At 38.6% G+C, this 23861-nt stretch overlaps 1 protein-coding gene across 12 annotated transcripts in view; it reads right to left on the minus strand.

Moving 5' to 3' along the window:
- Window positions 1–20954, minus strand: part of ryr3 (ryanodine receptor 3) — a 244769-nt gene extending 223815 nt beyond the window's left edge. For all 12 annotated transcript variants that reach the window (XM_031891310.1, XM_031891309.1, XM_031891308.1 and 9 more), the window contains exon 1: window positions 20666–20954. In XM_031891310.1, the coding sequence (XP_031747170.1) occupies window positions 20666–20713 (48 nt within the window). In that variant the 5' untranslated portion in view covers window positions 20714–20954. The remainder of the gene's footprint in view (window positions 1–20665) is intronic.
- Between the last annotated feature and the right edge of the window lie 2907 nt (window positions 20955–23861).

A 23861-nucleotide genomic window follows, 5' to 3' on the forward strand; every position in this document is an offset into this window, starting at 1 on the left:
CTCATCATCTAATTATGTAGCCAGTGCATGGGCATGGGCAACTGGCCCCAATTCTGGCACATGATACAAAGCTTCCCTTACAAACAGTGTCCACAAAATGGCAGTTGCCTGCCTGCTGTTATAAGTAATTCAAACACCAAAGGAAACAAGATTTATATTATTAATACAGCGCAAGTGAAGTTTGTTTTGCTCAACTAACATGATAGAACATTAATTGGAGTTATTTGTTATGGTTACAGGTCCCCTTTAATTATTATTTTGACACTAATATAGTTGTATTTTTTAAACATGGGTATTGTATTTTTTCAAGTATATCTTACGGAGCAAGCAGGGCCAGAACAAGGGGAAGGCAAAAGAGGCACCTGCCTAAGCTGCAATGATGGGGATGCCAAGCAGTTTCCTCTTCTGCCTACCACTAGTTTGTGGTCTCTTGCCCCTGCTAGTCATTTTGTGCCCCTCCTGTGATTTCACTGCACATGGACATGATTATTCATTTGTGCACACTTAGTGGAAGGGCATTGGGGTGAGGTTGCCTAGGGCACCCGGTCAGCTTGGCCCGCCTCTGAGACCAAGAGAGAAAAAAACATTAAAAAATAAATTCTGGTTATAAGAAAGTCAGACATCTATATTTGGGTAGCTGTAGCCCTGAAAAAATACTAATTTTAAGTGTTAACCCCAGGATATAGGGTCCAGGGGATGGTACTGAGAAATAATCGAATTTCATGAGTATATTTTTCCACCATAAACTGTACCGTAAAAATGCATGCTCATAGTCACATGGTTGCCAATATTTAAAAAATATTTGCAGAAACACTTTTTGTAGCTGAACTTTTGTGCCATGCAATAATAAGGGGCTCATCTTCCATGAAGCAAGTATAGTATTCTAAAAAGAGTGTAACATTAAAGAAATACTGTCACTGGAAAACATGTTTTTTTCAAAACGCATCAGTTAATAGAGGTTCTCCAGCAGAATCCTGTACTGAAATCTGTTTCAAATTTCACATGGGGCAAGCCATATTTGTTATTTCCCAGCATGCCAAAGCCATGTGACCTGTGCTCTGACAAACTTCAGTCACACTTTACTGCTGAGCCGCAAGTTGGAGTGATATCACCCCCCTCCCAGCAGCCAATCAGCAGAACAATGGGAAGGGAGCAAGATAGCAGCTCCCAGTAGATAACAGAATAGCACTCAGTAGTAAGAAATCCAAGTCCGGCTTGGGACTCTTCCATTTACATGGGAGTAGGAGAAACAACAGGTTACCTGAAAGCAGTTCTAATGTGTAGCGCTGGCTCCTTCTGAAAGCTTCAGACTCAGGCACAATGCACTGAGATGGTGCCTACACACCAATATTACAACTAAGAAAAACATGTTATTAATTAATTGCTATGTAAACAGTATAATTTATAAATAAAAAGTTCACCATAAAAATTATGACAGAATCCCATTAAGCTTTTTGTGTGTGTTACTTCCAAACTGCAAAAATGCCAAGAAAATTCAGAAGTAAAATGCCAAAACCTGCTTCCCAGCAATAAGCATTTTACATAAAAGCTCACTTGCTTATCAAAGTCATCACCTAGTCCTCATTCACTTTTATACACCCTTGCTCGAATTACAGTTACAAGATTCTGCAAACCTAAATATCATTTACTGCATTGTCTCTACAGATCATCAGGGCCGCAGTAAAATGCCAAGATCATTCTAGAATGAATTCTTGAGTTACAATTCATTTCAATCTAGAAGAAGCACAGACTGCTAATTAGTACTCCATGAATAGGGCTGTAACCCAGAAAAGATGGCAACCCAATTATAAAGATGTAGCTACTGCAATGTAGTGTGATTGCAATATTTGTTGTTGTTTATTAGAATGTATTACTAACATGGCAATATTCATTTTTTTGTGACAATGGGAATTCAATGCCGCAAAAAACACATCATTTTGTGCCAGACAATAATTTTGGTGGAATGTTTGTGAGCCTAATTGTATTAAAAATGTTTAACGTTAAAGGCCTGAAGTGCAAATGAAAAAAAAAACTAATTTAATGACATTGCAAAGAACTAATAGCTGAGGATGGACAAAGGGGACAACAGAGATTTCAGATTACACATACTATGGTGGATGAAGTATCTGTATGAGAAACTCTTGCAGAGGAACTGCTGAGAAATGTTCTCATCTTAATAGGACAGAACGAATCTTGTCAGACAGAGCACATTCACAGATAGCACTATCTTTTCTTGCAAAGCTATTCTAAAGATAGTAGTGTCCCTGACATATAGCAGTAGTTTATGGAAGATAATGTTGAACGTAAACTTTTAATCTGAATAAGACACATTTTACAACCATTGCATCAGATAAGAGGAGACAGGAGGTGGGTGTTTTATACATCAGAAACCGATATATTTCATTCAAGATAACACTGGTTTAATGTACCCTTTTAACATGGAAACTGTTGTGAGGTAAAAAGTAGTATGGTACAAGTGGAATGTGATCTTTCGGCCTCTGACAGGAGAGAAGTGTTAATGGTGTATCACTGGAGACTTCCTTGGCACAACTGGAATTAGCCTTCTCATTCAAAATGTTTATTGCAAAATTGATCTTAAACATGTATTTGTTTACTGTCCATGACACATGACTGAGTTAAGTTTGAGCAGTTGTTCCATTTTCTTGTGATTATATAATTGTATGTGTGTTAAGTCTACAATATTTAGCTGTGTCATATTATTAATGTAAAATCAGTAGCTTGTATTGCACTCTACTATGTAAAACAGGAAATCTTTTAGTCACGTAATATGAAACTATGAAAAGAATCTGACAAGTGAGAGAGAAACATGAAGCGCATTAGTTAGTAAATAATCTACTGTCTACTTTTATGTGACATTACAAAGTCAAACCCAGCAAGGATTCCATGGCAGGGGTCTTTCTGGTAAACACTAACATATCTATATAAAGAGTAAAAATTCCCCTGTGTAATAAGAGAGCAAGCCAAGGAAATCCATGCTAAGTAAGACTTGTTCATAATTCTCAACATATGAATTCTTGTTAAAGCGATATTGAAAGTTTGCAAGTTATTAAGTAATTTGTCAGCATCACTTTAAAAGCATTTCTGCCACTGTTTTACTGCTACAGTCTAAATCCATTCCTCTCTAACCTATGCCAGGCTCCAGAAGTAGTGATGAGCAAATCTGTTCTGTTTCGCCGCAAAATTCGCGAAACTTTCAAAAGATCCGTGAAACGGCATAAAATTCGCGAAATGGCGAAAATGTTGTGCGCCAAAAAAAAGTTGTCGCCCGCGGTTATTATTTTGTCACCCGCGGCTATTCCTTTGACGAGAATAATGGTTGCACACCATACAGGTATATTTATTATAGAGTCAAATTAGAGATTGACACTATCTGCTAGAGTGAAATTGTGTCACTCTATACTAATTTCTATGGGATTTTTAGGTATGTTTATCAATAGCTGAAACTAAGAGTTCACTATTTAAAAAATATAATATTGAAAATGAAGATGGCCCCCAGAGGGCACCGCACAACCCAGCCCAACCCTGATTTACGCAAACTTTATTTCCATAAATATTACATAAGAATAGAGCATCTCCTTATTGGACATAAGTGGAATTTGGCACAGGAATTTCTGGCTTTTATAAAATTACTACTTACCACATCAGGGCCCCCCACTCCAGTCCCAAACTTCCAAACCCGCAGGCACACCTCCTTCATCCTCCCCCCCCCACGCACACACCATGTTACTCACACTGCACATGCAGTGTTCTTTAACGCGTCGCATTCTTAGGGGGTGAGGGTGGAGGGCTAAGTTGTTGGGAGGGTTTGGGACTGGGTTGGTGGGGCCTACAAGGGCAAGAGCCCACCAGGTTTTGGGACTCGGTGTCCCACTGGCCCAGTCCAAAAATACAAATGATTTCATTGTAATAATGTAACATATACAGTGGTGTGAAAAACTATTTGCCCCCTTCCTGATTTCTTATTCTTTTGCATGTTTGTCACACTTAAATGTTTCTGCTCATCAAAAACCGTTAACTATTAGTCAAAGATAACATAATTGAACACAAAATGCAGTTTTTAAATGAAGGTTTACATTATTAAGGGAGAAAAAAAACTCCAAATCTACATGGCCCTGTGTGAAAAAGTGATTGCCCCCCTTGTTAAAAAATAACTTAACTGTGGTTTATCAATTTCAATTTTCAATTTCAATATCAATTTCTGTAGTCACCCCCAGGCCTGATTACTGCCACACCTGTTTCAATCAAGAAATCACTTAAATAGGAGCTACCTGACACAGAGAAGTAGACCAAAAGCACCTCAAAAGCTAGACATCATGCCAAGATCCAAAGAAATTCAGGAACAAATGAGAACAAAAGTAATTGAGATCTATCAGTCTGGTAAAGGTTATAAAGCCATTTCTAAAGCTTTGGGACTCCAGCGAACCACAGTGAGAGCCATTATCCACAAATGGCAAAAACATGGAACAGTGGTGAACCTTCCCAGGAGTGGCCGGCCGACCAAAATTACCCCAAGAGCGCAGAGACAACTCATCCGAGAGGCCACAAAAGACCCCAGGACAACATCTAAAGAACTGCAGGCCTCACTTGCCTCAATTAAGGTCAGTGTTCACGACTCCACCATAAGAAAGAGACTGGGCAAAAACGGCCTGCATGGCAGATTTCCAAGGCGCAAACCACTTTTAAGCAAAAAGAACATTATGACTCGTCTCAATTTTGCTAAAAAACATCTCAATGATTGCCAAGACTTTTGAGAAAATACCTTGTGGACCGACGAGACAAAAGTTGAACTTTTTGGAAGGTGCGTGTCCCGTTACATCTGGCGTAAAAGTAACACAGCATTTCAGAAAAAAAACATCATACCAACAGTAAAATATGGTGGTGGTAGTGTGATGGTCTGGGGTTGTTTTGCTGCTTCACGACCTGGAAGGCTTGCTGTGATAGATGGAATCATGAATTCTACTGTCTACCAAAAAATCCTGAAGGAGAATGTCCGCCCATCTGTTCGTCAACTCAAGCAGATCTTGGGTGCTGCAGCAGGACAATGACCCAAAACACACCAGCAAATCCACCTCTTAATGGCTGAAGAAAAACAAAATGAAGACTTTGGAGTGGCCTAGTCAAAGTCCTGACCTGAATCCTATTGAGATGTTCTGGCATGACCTTAAAAAGGCGGTTCATGCTAGAAAACCCTCAAATAAAGCTGAATTACAACAATTCTGCAAAGATGAGTGGGCCAAAATTCCTCCAGAGCGCTGTAAAAGACTCATTGCAAGTTATCGCAAACGCTTGATTGCAGTTATTGCTGCTAAGGGTGGCCCAACCAGTTATTAGGTTCAGGGGGCAATTACTTTTTCACGCAGGGCCATGTAGGTTTGGATTTTTTTTCTCCCTAAATAATAAAAACCCTCATTTAAAAACTGCATTTTGTGTTCACTTGTGTTATCTTTGACTAATAGTTAAATGTGTTTGATGATCAGAAACATTTTGTGTGACAAACATGCAAAAGAATAAGAAATCAGGAAGGGGGCAAATAGTTTTTCACACCACTGTAAGTAGCCATGAAACTTCTTGGTGAAAAACTATTACTGAAATAATAGTAATAATATGATCATAAAATGTATATAGAGCCAACATACTCCACAGACACACTTTACAGAGTTGATAATTTATTCACATGAACCGGGAAGTTTACCATTCAAAACCCCTATTACATACATACGACAACCCCTTTGAATGACACTAAACTGAGCAGCTTAATAAGCCCAAAGTTTTCAAGTATAGCAGCAGACGCTAAAATATCTGATTGGACATGCTTTTCTTTATTATGCTTGGGGCAAGCTGTTTCTTTTGCACTTTTCCTATTCATTAAGCTGTAATACATACACAAATGCATGTTTATGTTCACTAACTCCTAGGATTGAAAAATGTATTAAATTAGGCTTAATAACAAACATGTTAGAGCATGCGTGATGCTGTAACTTTCTACTTTTGCCCTTTGGATTTATTTTTTTTACAAAAAATCCAGGTAAAAAAGGCATTATGAAACAGCTTACAAGTGCAACATTCCAGGTGTATATATCACTATAATCAAAAACTACAGGCAGTTTCAGTTTCAGTAGCAGCAGGTAACAGATTAAAGCCTTAAACATGGAGGCAGTTACCATGGCATCAGGTCTCCCACAGGGAACATTATGACTTACAGATACTCAGGCTGTGAAATGAATGATACTTAACCAATCTGCAGACTTTACTAGGTCACCTGAATTTGTCTGCACAGTATAACACTGAAAGAGACTTACTGAGCTTTTAGGCTTTTTTATGCATGAAGTCAAAGTGCAGTAAAAAGTAAGAACACTGCATAATAAAGCACTGATTCTACATATGCATCCCACTTTCATGCTGCATTATGCAATACCTCACTGTATTACTATTGAGCAGTAACATTTAAGTGGTAAAACATTCATGCCAACACTGACAAGATTTAAAGAAGAACTTATCTGCAATCTTAGAGCAATGACACCCAAGGAGATCAGTTGCCCCACGATTAAAGGTCAAGGAAAGTTACAATCACTGGGGGGAGGGCAAAATGTTAGGCACCCCCTAGTGAATATAATCGCTTACCTGAAACCCCCAGCCAGTGCTCTGTTGGGAAAAAACTGCACCGGCCGAGGTGTATACAAGCTAATGATGCTTCTTCCCGCTTCAGTCTTTGCACAGTAGAGTGAAAAGCCGACAAGCAGAACACTCACTCACATATACCCTTGGCCAGTGCTGGAGCAACAGCCAGGGGTATCAGGTTAGCAATTACAATGACTGGGGGGGTGCCTAACATGTGGCTAGACTTTCCTTTTCCTTTAATCTCCTCTAGTGGCGGAAACAAATCCCCCTTCAATGCTTCCCTACCCGCAACAATGTAAATTGCAAGTAGTAAACATATGTATTGCTTCAGCTTTCTGAAGTCACCTTGCAAGGAAACTCTGGGCAATGCATATGTTTTCCTGCAAGTGATTTAAATTGTTGCCAGTAGGAAAGCATTCAGAGCAAATTAACCCACCACCATTAAGTTGGCAGCTACTAATCTCCTTTAGTATAGCAGAACTAGCAGTCTGCTGGATTCATATTCTTCCTTTTTTCCTTTAGAACTGCTAATAATAATGTGGTATGAAAATACCAAATAATCAGTAAGCCATTACAATATGCATGAGCACGGCAGCCATCAGGGGGGTAAGGTAGTACAGCTCAAAAGGCCTACCGCTGTCATGGCTGAGGCCCTGAAATCTATATTTTGTTTGATTCCATGAGTCTGAGGAGGGCCCTAAGAAGGCCAGGCCTGAAGAAGTATGGGAAACCCCACGAGGAATGTGCATGTTATCAATCACCATAAATCCAGATAAGTGAATCTATAACAGGAAAATATAATCAAAGTGTCAATGCCACCAAAAGAGACAGAAAAATGAGACTAGAATAGTAAACCCTTTCATTCAACAAATGTCACTGGCTACTTGTTAAATGGAATCTCTGCAGAATCGTCATTGTAAGGAGTCAAGCTGAGTGTTAGAAGATAGGAAGTGAATTAAGCAGTTGGGAAATAAGTTGTTAAGATGTTTGAAAGTGAAAGGGAGGCTTCAGATAGGGCGATAATTAGAAAGGCATGCAAGGTCACAAAAAGCTTTCTTAAAGATGGTAGCTATAACAGTATGTTTAAAAGAGGATGGAAAGATGCCAGCCGTAACAGAGAGGTTAAATATCTGATTTAAAATAGTGCAAGTTTTAAAGTGAGAAGACTGGAGAAGATGAGAGAGAAGGTGGTCAAGTATGCAAAAGCATCAATGCAACACACTGCACAAAATAATTTTGTAGTAAGATGCCTAACTGCTGCTAACTTTAGCATTTGTTATTAAATGTATGCAAATCTATTCAAATCTCCCTGTTTTCAGCACATTAGCTACCACATTTTCTTTGATATAAAGATAAAACAACCTTAAAGGACATGTAAACCCATTTGCCAACAATATATATCAGTTGGGCACATTTCCCCCACCCAAATGGCATCATTTGTACTGCATATATCCCCTCAATTTGCCAGCACCATCACATTTTCCTAAAGCAAATAGCAGCTTTCACCCGGTGGCCATTTTTCCTCTAACACATCAAAGACCCTCATTTAGCATAAATTTCATCAAGAATGCAGGCTCACACAGGCAGAACTGTAATGGTTAATGAACACTGTAATGGTTAAGCTAAGGAAAGGAGTTTAAAAAAAATAGGAGCAGACAGCTAGAGCTGAGTTGGGAACCAGCAATGCCATCTCTTCACTGGCTGCTAGACTGGCAAGTGTGTTTAGTAATCTGATCTGAGAAAAACTGAGCATGCCCAGGAGCCAACAGCCAAAGCAAATTCCTGAGGGAGGGGGCCGAGTGGGTTACAGGAGGAAAAGGAAATCTAAGTGATTAAGGGGATGCTGCAGCCTTACTATTAACCTTTGAATAACCGTAGTGCCAGGTATTGAAAGATTTCAAAGAGGCTGTTCACTGATTACATTTTTGTCTGTGGGGTTTACATGTCCTTTAAAAGGAGAACTAAAGCTTAACTAAAGAAATAAGAAGAAAAGATATGTTGTACATTATGTTTGGGGCTTCTGTACCAGCCCAAGGCAACCATAACCCTTTAGCAGGGAAGATCTGTACCCCTGAAGACAACCCAGTAGCTCCCAATTTTCTTTTCTCCCTGTTCATCCCATGCTCTGTGCCGCTGTCCGTTACTGTGCTTAGGGGCCGACGCACAATATACTGTATATATAGAATATAAATCATAATATAAGGCTGATTATTAAATTCTGATGCTAATTGCACTGGTTTTAAAGCATCCATGTAACATGAATGTGAATGAATTACTAATCAGCCACGTAACATCAGTTTATATGGCAGGCCAGCCTCATTTTCTGCTTGATATTTTGTGACAATCCCTAAGCTTAGCTTCTCAACAGCTGCTCAGAGCGCACTGAGCATGTGCAGTGTCCCGGACAGAACAGAATTAAAAAATAATTCAGGATGGGAAGCTCCTGTGACAATTGTAAAGATCTAGCTATATCATTACTACTATAGAGATGCTGAAACTTATGGATAGTGCAGTCAGTTTAGTATTTAAAATATTGTATCTATAGCCATATTCATTTTTAGGGTTGAGTTCTCCAACCATCAGCATTTTATGTGCGGTAAAACCCCAAAATGAAACTAGGTCTATTCTAAACTTTTGTAAAGTACATGATCTAACAAATTGAAAATGGGTAAATATGTCATTCTACTGGAAACTACAAAAATGCTATGCAGTTTGTATGACATTTCTTAAAATTGCCCCAAAGCTTCCAATTTACAGCATCCTATTTCTCACACCTAAGATAATAAGATAAAACTTGCATGAGAAAGCCAGAAGTTTTCTGAAGGCCCAATGTGCATAGCTTTACCAAAGATCATGGCACGTAAAGATCCTAACCCAAAATGAATGCAGGCAGGCATGGGAGGCTGGACAAAGGATGTAGCCGTTATATGGCTGAAGACCGCAGTTAAAAGGTGCTAGAGGGGACCAGTATGTGACCGCAGACATGATTTTCTTGTATCTGCTGTTGTCTGGGGCTCCATGGTGATCACAGCCTAAGGACCACTGTAGTCCCCTTTGCTAGACTATTCCACATATGTGGTGCTTAAAGGTTTAAAAATCAACAAGCATAAGTTTTTATTGCAGAGTGTTTCTATCATCTGTTGTATTCAGCCATCTCGTATCTGTTGTCTAAAGTCTATTTTTTGTATAGTGTGCTTTAAAGCCTTAAATAATAATAATGTAAGTATGTATAACTTTATTTATAAAGCGTTATTGGGATACACAGTGCTGTGCAATTTTACAAGAAAAAAAAGTACACACAGGGAAGACAAGCAATATAATAAATAAGTATACATATACAGAGATTATGGGCCAGATTTAAGATTGCTTTATTGGCTTTTGTAATGAAGAAAAAAAGTAATCAGGTTTTAGGTTTTTCTTTATTACAAAAGCCCATTCAGTGAAATTTACAGAAAACGCCAAGCTTTTTCACATGAAACCCATGTAAGCTCCACAGCGCTTACAATGTGTGGATAACATACAGGCACAAATAGGAGGGCAAAGGTGCACACCTTAAGTAATGAATTTCACCTACAATCTCTGCATTTAAAAATACAGGTATTTGTAAATTAAAATAAAATGCTTTATTAAATGTTGCATAATTTAAGTGGACTAACTGAACATTACGTATAAAGGCAATTAGTTTTTTTTTCTAATTTATCTTTGTTTTTAAAGTTTTAAAAGGGTGACAATAGCCAAGTGTTCTGAAGAGCAACAATTCATACATGTAAGGCCCCTAAACAACTGGCCCTAGAGAGCTAAATAGCATTCTTTAATGTATCATATGGCCAAATTTGGCACTGTTGTACAGTGAGAACCATAAGTATTTGAACACCCTGCAATTTTGCAAGTTCACCCACTTAGAAATCATGGAGGGGTCTGAAATTCACATTGTAGGTGCATTCCCACTGTGAAAGACAGCATTTAAAAAAAGAATTCAGGAACTCACATTGTATGATTTTTAAAGAATTTAAAATATTATATCTTTCTCATACCTCCCAAATATTCTGATTATGATGTCTAGTGTTCCCTTCCACCTTTCTAATCTTTGATAAAAAAAAACCCTGCAAGATCTTCACTTGGAGTAAAAAACAAAACAGCAGTGTGGGCATTTAGGGGATCATAATGCAAGACTCTCGACACCCTCTTAGACATGACCACTTAGATAAACATATTAAAATAGCAAATGCACCTTAAAGCCAACTAACTTGGCAATGCAGAAGAGTAACATAATATCCAAGGTTGGGTTCACCCATAAGGCATTACATCACTCAGGCCAAGTCATCACTGACAGTCTATGCCCTCTTCGCAGCAAGGAGTTTTTCTAAATAAAGAATGAAAGCACCCTTCCTGCACTTTTTAGGATGTGGATTACTGAGTGGAAAAAAACACTCAAATCCTTTTCTCAGCTAAGAGGAAAACTGTATTCCTTTCCCAAAAGTTAATGTTTTTAAAGTAATGGCCTTTAGATTTCTTATGTTTTTGACAGGTTACCCTCTGTTTCTTTGGACAAAATATAATTTTATGGCTTTTGTTAACTAAGGGGAACATTTATTAAAGTACGACAGGTACGAAATACAAAAAAAATTGTATTTGGTCGTCCTGTGCATATTTTCTGCGACATTTTCGTACCTTTGTGCAACTTCATGCTTCGTGGCATCTACCTCACACATTAATCACTCCTGTAAATAAAGCTTACCAAATATTTGGGGTTGGAAATAGCCTCTTTACTATATATGTCTTCTAAAGAAATAAGGTACAGGTATGGGATTCGCAATGCTCGAGATCTGGGGTTTTCAGTAACTTGGATCTCCATACGTTAAGGGTTGTAAAAAACATTTAAACTTTAAAAAGACCAAAAAGGATTGTTTTGCCAACAATTTGGATTCATGCAGCTTGGTTAGGATCAATTACAAAAATAATCTATAAAAAAAAATCTCTCCTCTCATTTTCACCCTATTAATTGAGTTTTGGTCCAAGCAATCTGTCAAGATCCCAACATCTCAAGGTGTGTCAGTCTCTTATTATGTCCAAAAAGTAGGCTTTTTTTATCTACAATATTGTTATTTATATTACATAACTGACTCTATCCCTTCACAGCATCATACAACATACGCTTTACTGACACATATGCACAGAACTCTTGTAAAAAAACAAAAACTCAGGAACCTCTAATGCTGTATGGTTACACAGCTAAAAAAAAAAAAAAAAAAAAAAAGTATATACTTTAATGAAAAATGAGTATTAAATATTTAGACATTACCCACTTCTTGCAGAAACTACAGAATCTCTGTGCTCAGTATTAATTAGATTGTAAAAAACCAAGAGTAGCGCAATCCATCATAATGTTGCTACTTACCCAAATTTATAAACTCAAGATAGTTTTATCTTCTATTACACACTTGTTGGCTGTATGGTAAAGACATAAAAAGCACTTTCCTACATCTCCTTTCCTATCTCCAGTCTTATCTCCTATCTCTATAAAACTAGGCAAAAATAGTTATCCATAAAACAGACGTATTAAAGATTTACAGTTGTACAGCAGTTCCACCATGAAGAGGAGCCCTGCTTATAAATGTTCCCAAACTTTTCAGAAGGCCAAATTATTATAACTATATGTTATGACCAGGAATATAGAACACAAATTATTGCACATGCAGAATGCTTAAAGAAAGTCTAAAAAAAAAATCACACCAAGGGGCTGATTTACTAAGACACGATTTCGAATCCGAATTGGAAAAATTCCGATTGGAAACGAACATTTTGCGACTTTTTCGGCGTCTTTACGATTTTTGCGTAAAAACGCGAGTTTTTCGGCGTCTTTACGAAAGTTGCGCAAAGTCGCGATTTTTTCGTAGCGTTAACACTTGCGCGCAAAGTCGCGCCTTTTTCGTAGCGTTAAAACTTAAAAGGCGCGACGTTTCGCGCAAGTTTTAACGCTACAAAAAAATCGCGACTTTGCGCAACTTTCGTAATGACGCCGAAAAACTCGCGTTTTTACGCAAAAATCGTAAAGACGCCAAAAAAAATCGCAAAATTACCGATCATTACGAAAAAAACGCAATCGGACGCATTCGGCCCGTTCGTGGGTTAGTAAATGTGCCCCCAAATATCACTAGACTTAAATACTGGCATTAAGAAACATTAGTCAGGTACAGAGAAGCATGTGGCAAAAGGCATGTTAAAACTTCACCTTTATTGGTCTGCATTAAATTAAAACCAACTAAAAAAGGAAAGCAAATGTGTATATGGTGGCAGTTTCAAATTACAGTAATATGTTGTCTAGAATAAACCCTTGAGGTTAGATCAGTGAATGCACATTACAGAAACTGCATTTGCAGTGTCTTTAGGATGGTGCAACCCCCTGTTTTAAGTGCACAGCAGCAGGAGGGTTAAATTTTAATTTATTTTTTTTTTTCGTATATGGGTACTTGTGCACCACCCCCCAATGCTGCTATCCTGAGCACATTGCCTTGGTTTTTCATACAGAAAATATGGAACTGCCTAAACCTTCCAGTAGGACACTGACTCCTCTCATCCCCCAGTAACTCTGTTACTCAGTTAGGAATTGCTAAGTACACATAGAAATATGAATTAATCAGCATTAAAAAAAAAAGATGCTAGCCAATGTTGTGTACACCATTGAGGCCATTATTACGCTAGACTTCTTTCCAACACAAAGTACATGCCAACCTCTCAATTAGAAGGGAAGTATGTTAATTTAGAAAGCTTTAGGTAAATTGGACACATCCATCTCCACCTAGCAGGGGAGATTTTGGTGTGCTTAGAGAAGGCCTGAACCTAGGGAGAATGCAGGCAGAAGAGATGCACCCAGTTCCCCCCAACCGATGCACCCTAGGCATGTGCCTCTTCTACCGACTACTAGTTCCATCCCTGTACTTCAGTTATACTCAAGGAGATTTCTGCTGTAACAGTGCTTGGTGTGAAGGACCACAAACAGCATGTGTTCTATAAACCACAGGCTGCCTGTCTGTATGGTCCATTTTGGAAGATCAAAACCCATGGGAGTTAGGCCTAGTCTGAATGTTAATTGTGGTGCATTTTGATGTGGATACATAAAAGCTATGCTTAATACTGCTTGAGCTGTATAGCTGGGTAAATGTTACAACAATAACATATCTTTAAAGTTTGTCATAAGCTAAAAGGAAACTGGACCAAATGTAAATCAAGAAGCCTGAGAACTATTGTCACAGATTATAACTGGAACAATGATCCATATAATTGCAAGATGATCAGCGCTCTTTGATTGACATGCTGTATGTGCTATAGAAAACTTTTTGAAAAGAAGTTATTTCTTTAAAAAAAAAAAAAAAAAAGATACATATAAATGGCAATCACTGCTATTTGAAGACAATATTAAATGTTAATAGTATATTTTTTCGGTCAAAGTTCCATTACAAGCAATTTTCAGTATAGAAAGCTGTACAGATAATCAAAATGAAGGAATATTTAAAATCATTATTTATCCCTATGTCTAAAGGAAAATAAAAAATATGATTTTTAAATTGTATTTGTTTTATCAAGAGTGGATCAATTACAAAAAAAGGGTACTAAAATAAGCCAAATTACTGATTTCAGAGCCTCCACTGATGAAATGCCCAATAGTGAAAAACTCATCAGGAGCGAGTGGCTGATATGAGGTATGCGGACAGAAGAAGGAAACTGCCTTGTGATATGTTTTCATAAAATGTCTTTTCAATAAAAGTTTTAAGCTTAGATGTCATTTGCTGTGATTATTTTGCATGAAGTGAGTTACTTTGCATGCTACTTATTTGTTTACTATATGCTACTCTACCCAATGCTCATTACACACTCAAGGACAGTATATATTCAACATGATGATTTAGTAAATCAATTCAATTTGTGAAATCATCACAAAGTTCCTTGGTAAATTAATCTCTGTAAAACCAGATACTGGAAACTAAAAGGAGCAGCTTCTCTCTGCCAGCCCTTAACACATTGCGTTAGTGGGAAGTCTATACTCACTGAAATATTAAGAACATTCAAACAGGGGCTCTAATAACCTGCAGAGATCTTCACTCTTATTCTAGAGCACCACTAACAACTCCAGAATTTATACAAGCAGAAAACTTGTTTGGGTTGGGAAAAAAAATGCTTCCCTATAACCATTGTCATCTAAATGAACCATTTTCATAAAAATATACTTTTTTTTTTATTAGTATGTGCTATTGGGTACTCCTAAATAGAAAATTGCTATTTTAAGAATTAAGGGCCTACTAGGATCATAGGATTCACAGTGCACACAAACAAACCAAGGCACACATACATACTAGACACCCCCATCAACCAGTTAATTGACAGAGTTTTGCCTTTTGCTTCCACACTACTTCCCGTTACAGTAGGAGCTGCATTATTTCAAGGGAAAGGATATAAAAGCACAACATTTACTGATGTATATTCCAGTTTGGTAACATTCTTTAATAGGTCACTTAATATAATATAAACTACCTGTTGGTTAAGTATTCATTCTGGGGGTACAGTTTTCCTTTAATGTACAAAATGAGAAATGTTTTGCTTAGTAAAGAAATTCAGTAAGATTATTTTTTATGATGTCTTGTTTGCTGTGAATTTGTCTGGAAGGTACCTGAATATGTAACCTGAGTTACATTTTACCTTGACTAAATAAAAAAAGGATGACGGCTCCAAGGTTTGCCCAGAATCTGAGTGTCCATAACGATCAATCCTCTATGACTATGTTATACTAAAAATGTGAAGACAAAGCAAAATTAAATTATAAATTGGGTATATTTTCCCTTTAAGCACCTTTATATGTTGAGTTAAATATTAATTGCAAGATGCCACATGCAGCGCTCTTTCCACCTTCTGCATTGGTCTGCATTATTTATGTACAGGATGCTTTCACTATATAAATACTTGATAATACTATTTAATATAATTTTGTTATTATCTGTATCTATACTAAACGCGCCTATTAAGCTTTCACATTAGTTACTGACCAGTGATCTAAATTACGATCTAATTTACCCTCAACAAACAAACCCATATCAAGATTAGTTCATCAGAAGTCAGGTAACCGCCACTATTGTTATTGTTGGGGAAGAAGTATAGCACCTAAAGGAAACTCACAACCACACAGGGGATACACAGACTCTACAGAATATATAGTAGATTAATAACCCAGTTGCAAATGAATCCAAGAGACAGTCCAGAACTGCAAGGCAGTAAGGCTATCTGTGCCTTTCTCTGGTTTATTTTTCCTAATGATATGGGTTAGAAGGTGCAAGGGATGCATAATAAACATTTTTCCTTGTCAAATAGTGACTGATCTAAGAAGAAAATTTTGCTTTAAAAATATTAAAGGAGAAAAAAAGGTAAAAACTAAGTAAGCTTTATCAGAAAGTCCTCTATCAAAAGAAACACATGATTTCTTGTTTCCTTAATTCCTGTGCCAGAGTCTGGGCCGCTCTCTCCCCTCTCCTGCTCCCCCCTCCCATAAGAATGCTAAGAACTACCCCCCCCCCCTTAGGAATGTGTGATCTGAGCTATACAGCAGGAAGCTTCCTAATAGTCTTGCAAACTGCACATGTACAGGGGTCAGGTTCTTGGTCTTGGTGCAGGAGCGTAGCATTATGGGAATTTTCTTTACAGAGCTCAGTGGGTTTTTTTTCCTATGAAGCTTCTGATCATCTGAACAAGGGAAATATGGGGAGACTTAAGGGCACTATTGAGAGAACTGAAGGTATGCTTGTAGCTTGAGATTAACACTTCAGTAACCTTTCCTTCTCCTTTAATAGTTTGTGTGCTGGTTCTTTCTTTCTCCCCAATCCTATTTTCACCTACATTTTTACAACGTTAATTCTTAATATATGGAATAAATAAGTGCCCAAATTATTTTGGGGGGATCACAGGCAAGGATTTGAAATATTGGAAGTGGCCTGGGTGGTTCAGGGGTGTGATCAAGCACGCACAGGCCATTTCTTTCTCACTGAGGCCCTATTCTACATGTTAGCAGGGTCCAACTCCCAGGGGGCACAGGTGACTGGTGGCCTAATAACTGGGGCCCCTCTGGAGGAGGGCCCTGTTAACTTAGTAATATGGGGCCCCATAATTACTGATGGTGGCCCTAATTGACTATATAAACAAGAATTGTAATAATTGTTGGTAATAGGCAGAATAAATCACAAATCAGCAACTGCTCTAAAAAGTGCCCAGTTACTTTCATCTATTGCTGATGCTGAAGTGTTTTTGAAAAAACACAATAGGCCAGAAACAAGCAATAACAGCATCTTACAAGAATTTGATCAGCAAAACAAAAACAAGGTTTTAGCTACCTTTTAACTACAATGTAAACGAATTGTGGTTTTCAACAGCAAATGTTTTTGTACAGTAACAGAAGATAACAGATTTTTTACACTATGGTTTGAAACCAGTTTTACCAATATAAATGTCCTGTGTATCTGGATATACAGATGATTTGGCCACGTGATGACCTTCATTAGGTGCTACAAGTCACCACTCTCCTATTTAAGCAGCCGCAGGGACTTCCACATGCGTGGGACATCAGGAATGCTTACAGGTGACAATTATGATAATTATGAAGCACCTCACCAAGAACATTTCTACTCTTAACAATATGGATTATATAATGTATTTAAAATATTTACAAATAGAATTTATTAGAAGTATAGGAATAATTTTATTCTGGTACTTTTCACCCACAGAATACAAGGACTTGAGAGATGCAATATCAACATGAAATGAATAGTTCAGATTAGAGCTAGTGTAAAAATGCAATCAGCAATTTAGATTTATGGGGAAATCCCCATTTACAACAGCAAAACTGAAAAGTTAATTTATAATGTTACTGACACAAAAAGGATGTGTCTCTCTACAGACAACATAAAAAAAGATGACTATACATAAAACAGTAGAAATTGCATTTATAAAATTAATCATAGAAACCCAAGACTTCATCTTCCAGAAAATATTTTTTTAAATGTACAGGATATTAATCATCTGTTTGTACATAAAACCCCTGTAAAAGCCTTGTAATATAAGTGCTGCGATATAGGGACAAGTGGAACTCATTATACAAAGTTCAGAAACTTTGTTTAAATTAACTCTGCTAATACCTAGGAAAGAAGAGGCAGGCAGCATGATGGATACCTTTCTGGCAAGAAATGGCAAAAAAATAGTTTTTGTTTAATCAGTTGCAATTGATCTAGGGCACATTCTGATCAGGTCAGGCCCCCAAATTCCATTCAGTTTGAGTTGCTGCTTATGGGTTTGCTTTTCTTTTTCTGGATAAAATTTTAGAATGTTTTTGGAAATTGTGGGAAGACAGATGACATTGGTCAACCATCTTACTACGTATTTTAAAAGGGCAACATGATTATTTAAACACAAAGTACGTACAAAGGTAATCATTCATTTTTACAGCAGATGTTTAAAAATAAACTACTGCACAACGGCAGCAGTTAACACCTAAATGTTAAAAAAGACTGAAAAAACAGCCAGAAAACAACCAGAAAATCTGTTTCAAAATGTAAATTACGTTATAACTACTTAGATCACAGAGAATATTGTCTTTGCTTCTCTCTTAAAATACTGATTAATTCAGCACATTACAGAAGTCTGCATAACAACATTTTAGGCGTTTTGTATCCAAAACGTTATTTTGCCCTTGACTGTCAACAAAGACAGTTCATACACACGAGTGTCACTGGCTGTTTGCACTACTCTGCTCTGAACCCCCCTGCAAAAGAAAACTCTAGCAGCCCCCAGCCCCTTTTGCATTGCATCCCTGTGTTACTTTAAATTCCTGCTAGCCACCAGCTCTCTTATCCAAGTCCTCTTGGGGAGCAGGGATTTGCAAGCAATGATAGAGAAAGCAGACCTGTTTCCCCTATAGTTACGCCACTGTCAATTTGGCAGCTTATCTGCCTGTGTATGATGCTCTCCCTAGGGCCAAACGATCATATCAGCCCAATATCACCCACATTAGATGGCCATATCAGGAAAAGATCTGCCTGTTTGGCAACCTTGCCAAATGAGTGGATCTTAGAATGTACAGCAAGCTTAACCTGGTTGATTATTGTATTAAAACCCTTTTGGGGGCAAAAAGTTAAAGCTCCTCCATGTTTGGTCCTTTCAAGGTAATTAATTAGATTATCAGTGCACAGATAATTCCCATGCATAATGGTTTCTAACAGTCACAACAAAGGATGAAAAAGAAAAGAATTATTGCCCAATCTGTTTTCTGCTCAGAACTATTTTATTATAACACAAAGTACAAGATGAAAAGGGTTCCAAAGGAAAATGCTGAGCAATGTGAGCAAACTTTAACCTAAAGGCCATAGTATTCCTGATTTATTCAGAACAAATAAACTCCAGCTGTTTATCATAATCCGGAGGTTACAGCTGCATGCACATTTATGGGATGCTCCTTAAGTAACTCCAAACATATTAATAGCAAGTGTTATAGCTGCAGGTGCAGAAGTTACACAACTAAATTCAAGATACATTTGTACATAAAACAAAAATGAGAATTTGCCAGGGGTCATACCTATCCTTGGTTGTTGCAACTAACATATAATGGCAAAGGCTATGTGCTGTTAGACACACACTGTGTATTGTGATAGATAGTAACAGACAGGCTCTGTGGTAATGGGAGCCGTGTGTGTACACACAAGGCAAGCATTGCTGAGAGAGAGCCTGGAATTCATCTCATATCATACACACTTCATCATGAGGAATAATCGCACCACACGACATGCATCTCAAATGATTTAAGAGTCTTTGCGACTGAGCATATCCTTTGGCATGTACCCATTGGATTCATGTGGAAAGAGTTTTTAGCAGGCATGAGCAGAGGAGGAGGGCAATGCAGTTTATTAGCCCTTTTCTCAGTGGATGAGCAGAGAGCACTCATCATGAATAACACAATCAGCAGCAGCAGCAGCAGGGTTCCCTTACAGCACTGATTGCTCGCACACCACTGCAGTTTGGACCTTTAATTGTTTAGCCATCAGTTAAGCCTCTAGTCCCTATACATATTGCACAAGGCTGTTTTGAGGGCTCCAGACGTTCTCACCCAATCACGTTTGTAGCTGCAGCAAACAGTCGCACGGTGACTGGCTATTTAGCGCCGCTGAAGGGTTATACATATATATATACGAGCGCACTCCTGACACGATGCGCCACGCACAATGGGAAGTGCACATCCGCACAGGCAGCCGCTTCCCTGCCTGCTACAAGAACCACAATCCGTTCGGCAATCGGCAGACGAGCTATTTCATTTTAACACGGCTCTTTTTTCCACTTCTGGCAACCCTGACTAATTATCATGAGTGCTAATTACAAATATAGCTTCACGGCTATAACCTCTAAATCACAGTCCTCCCTAAAGAGAAAAAAAAATTCCTTACAGTCTTGAGGAAAAGGTCATGCGCCTTGTGTGGTGTGGCTATTGGATATTATTAGCCAGGGTTCCCTTATCTGCAGCCAAACTATCCGGGACCGGTAGGAGAAGCACCTGCTCTAGCAGACTGGCTCTCTCCCTGCCATGATACACACAGATATACACACACACACAGATACACACACACCGACCGGCGGAACAGCTCCTGTACAAACACATACATGGGCGTCGCTTAGAACAAAAGACCGGCTGGACTGACAATTGTTTCCCTTTGGCAAGTAGTTTGACACTGAGCCCTTGTTGGCAATTAATGTGTCGTATGACGCCAATCGCAAAGTTTCCTCTTTAACCCCTTCGTCTCCATCGCAATGTGTACTCATTTAGCGCCGAAGGGTTAACAGTTCTGCATGCAACTTGTCCCAAATCAGTTCCCCCCCCGCCCAAGCTAAAATACATGTACAAGTGCAGACATGTCAGTGGGGATGATTGCATGAAGGGGCTACAGCACAGCCCAAGCGGGTTGTGCTCGTAATGTCCGTTCGCCGGTGTGAAATGAGTACTTACGGTGCGGAGGAATTGAATTTCGTCCTCCACTTCGCCCCCTTCAGCCATGGCTCTTGAGGAGTCAGCTCTGCTAAGACTCTGCTTTGCCTCCACTGGCAGCTCAGCGTGCTGTGCAGCTCTTCTCCCAGCAATATTAGCATACAGCTAATCCCATACCATATAGGGAGCCGAGCTACCGTGTGCTAACTCTACTGCACTGCAGACTGGCAACCCCCTCACTGCCACAAGCGCTATCTCTCCCTCACACACACACACTGCCAAACATACGCTCCCACAGCACATCACTTATGCACACCACAGCCCTTCCAGATGATACTCTCTGATCTATTTGCTTATAGCAAGGAAATGACCGTATGCACCTGTACGTGTGTGCTCTGCAGGTACACTCAACCCACAGCCTAATGTGCAGTCACACGCCCCTCCCCCCAAGAGAATATGTGCCCCTCTTTAAAGCTAAAGCAGTGTCCATATAGTACTTTTGGAAGAGATGGGTATATTTATTCTATTAGCAGAATGCTAACTATACTATATTTTACAGAGTCATTAAGAAATAATAACAGCTCCTTCATACACAGTTTGGGAATCTGCTGAGACAGTTCTTTTCCCTTTTGTCATTTACACAAATGTTTGCAGATTGCCATTATGCTGCACAATAGTCTGGCACATCCCCTAGCTGTGAAATCATTACACTCTGCAGATCTGTGTACCACTGCGTTATGCTGTCATATTATGAATGTGGATTCGCTGCTGGAACGCAATCAATACTGAGGACTGGGGGTCACATCTGACTGTATTTCTCAGATCACAGTCGAGTGGTTATAATGAAGCCCAAGTCCATCTCTAAACTAATGAAGAAGAATATCCTTAGAATAAGACTTTATAAAACAAAAGCCCAATGAATTCTGCATTAGGGGAACATGCACCATCAGCATGCCGTCACTCTGACATTTCTTGATTTCACATGCTGTTAACAGTCATACATAATTACATAGTTAAGTTGGGTTGAAAAAAGACCAAAGTCCATAAAGTTCAACCCCTCCAAATGAACCTCAGTGCATATACCTAAACTCATACTGACCTATCTATATACTCTCTATATATTAACTACAGTAGAAATACCAATATCTATATAAACTGTGGATTTTAGTATGACAATAGCATTTGTTATTATGCTTGCTCAAGATATCATCCAAGCCACTCTTCTTAAAGGTGTTGTATTGTTACCCCTTTTTAAAGCAACTACACTTTGAGTCTGCCTATTTTGAAAAAGACCAGTGAGAAAAGTAAGAATGGCAACTTCTAAAACTTCTAGGGTTAGATAAAAGGGACCCAATACAACCAGATACAGTAATAACCAATATATTGCACAGTGAGATTAGTGGAGAAAATAAAAGAGTACCTATGCTAGTCACACTGGGCAATAAAACTGTTTTAGTACAAAAACAAGAACACTCGAGGTGACAAAAAAGTGTATTATGTTTGTGTAAACCTGTGAGCTGAGTATGTGCTGTTATTGTATAAGCCCCCCCACCCCAAAACAGTGTATGAGTTAGTGTCTGACACCTGAGTGAAGGCAGACTGAAAATACAAGAGGGTGAAATCACGATTATTTTGTACAATTTGTAATACTTAAAGAGTTAAATCCTCTAGGAGCATAAGGTAGTAAGGATATTTAAAAAGCAGCTTTGGCTTCTTTTGTTGAGCATAGTAGCTAAGTACCATAGATATGATCCAACAGCACCTACACTAATGTCTTTGAGGAGATGCTCTGGACACTGTAGCTGTAACACCCACGTTTGAGTACTGTAAAGCAAAAGCCATATTTGTGCTGATATTGATCCTGCATACTGAATCTACAGTGGTACCTCTTTGCCCTCTTTCTATTAATAAACCAGCCAATAAATGGATGAATGGACTATAATCCATGTTTTGGGAATATTCTGAGTAGTTAAGAAAAAGTTACAACCTGGCACAAAACACAGAAAGATGTTCAAGATGCAAGCATACCATATTTTACATACTGAACTTAGGGCCTGGACACATGGAGTGTTTGATCCTCTTCTCTTAGCCTGCATTTTTTTATTCAGACTAAGAGAAGCAGATCTGCTCCCTTATGTAGCTTCTTTACCAGCACCAAAATGTTCAGGTTCCACCTGAGAGCACTGAGTTACACTGAGGGTACCTGCACTCAGGCGAAAGCTGTATTTTTCAGCACAGGTACACAAAACTGCATAAGGGAGCAGATCTGCTTCTCTCAGCCTGAAGAAAAATGCAGGCTAAGAGAAGTGGACTAAACACTCTGGACTTCATTCATGAAATCATGTATTTGAATCCCGAATGGGAAAAATTCGGATTAGATACGATAATTTCTGGAGATCGCAAATATTGCGAAAAAGCTTACGAAAAAATCATATTAGTCACAATAATATCGTATTGGCGATCCAAAATTTTCGTACCGAATGATTGTGAACAGCGGGAAAACCTTTTCGACTTTGATCCTTCTGTGCACAATTTTGGAAGCCTCCCATAGGAATCAATGGCACTCTGCAGCTCCAACCTGGCCCAAGGAAAGTCTCCCATAGGGCTCAATGGCACTCTGCAGCTCCAACCTGGCCCAAGGAAAGTCTCCCATAGGAATCAATGGCACTCTGCAGCTCCAACCTGGCCCAAGGAAAGTCACGACAATGAAGCTTGAATGAATCCGAAACTTTTGTACTCGGTGCGACAATACGATTTTGTTAAAAAGTTACGAAAGGTACGAAAAAGTCGCAAAAAATACGTACGGAGCGTTCGTGGATTAGTAAAATCTCCCCCCTCTGTGTGGCCAATAATAATAATAATGAGCCAAGACTTCAAGGTTGTCACAGGGGGTTGCCATACTGGATGTCAGTGACACTCTCGTGCTCAGTGCCTCTGGGCAGCTGTTGCAAAAATATAAAGCAGAAAATAAGGTCATAGAAGCTGATGCTACAGGGCTGATTATTCATTTCTAATGCTTATTGCACTAGAGTACCATGTACTGAATACTCTGTATTATTTACTAATCAGCCTTATATTGTGACATAAATAGTCTATATATATACATACAGTATATTGTGTGTAAGCTCAGTAACAGCGGCACAGAGCATGTGCAGGGAATCAACAGAAAAGAAGATGGAGAGCTACTGGGGCATCTTTGAGGGCAAAGGGTTATGGT

Source organism: Xenopus tropicalis, chromosome 8 (assembly GCF_000004195.4).
Source record: "Xenopus tropicalis strain Nigerian chromosome 8, UCB_Xtro_10.0, whole genome shotgun sequence".
In the NCBI taxonomy this organism is placed as follows: Eukaryota; Metazoa; Chordata; class Amphibia; order Anura; family Pipidae; genus Xenopus; species Xenopus tropicalis.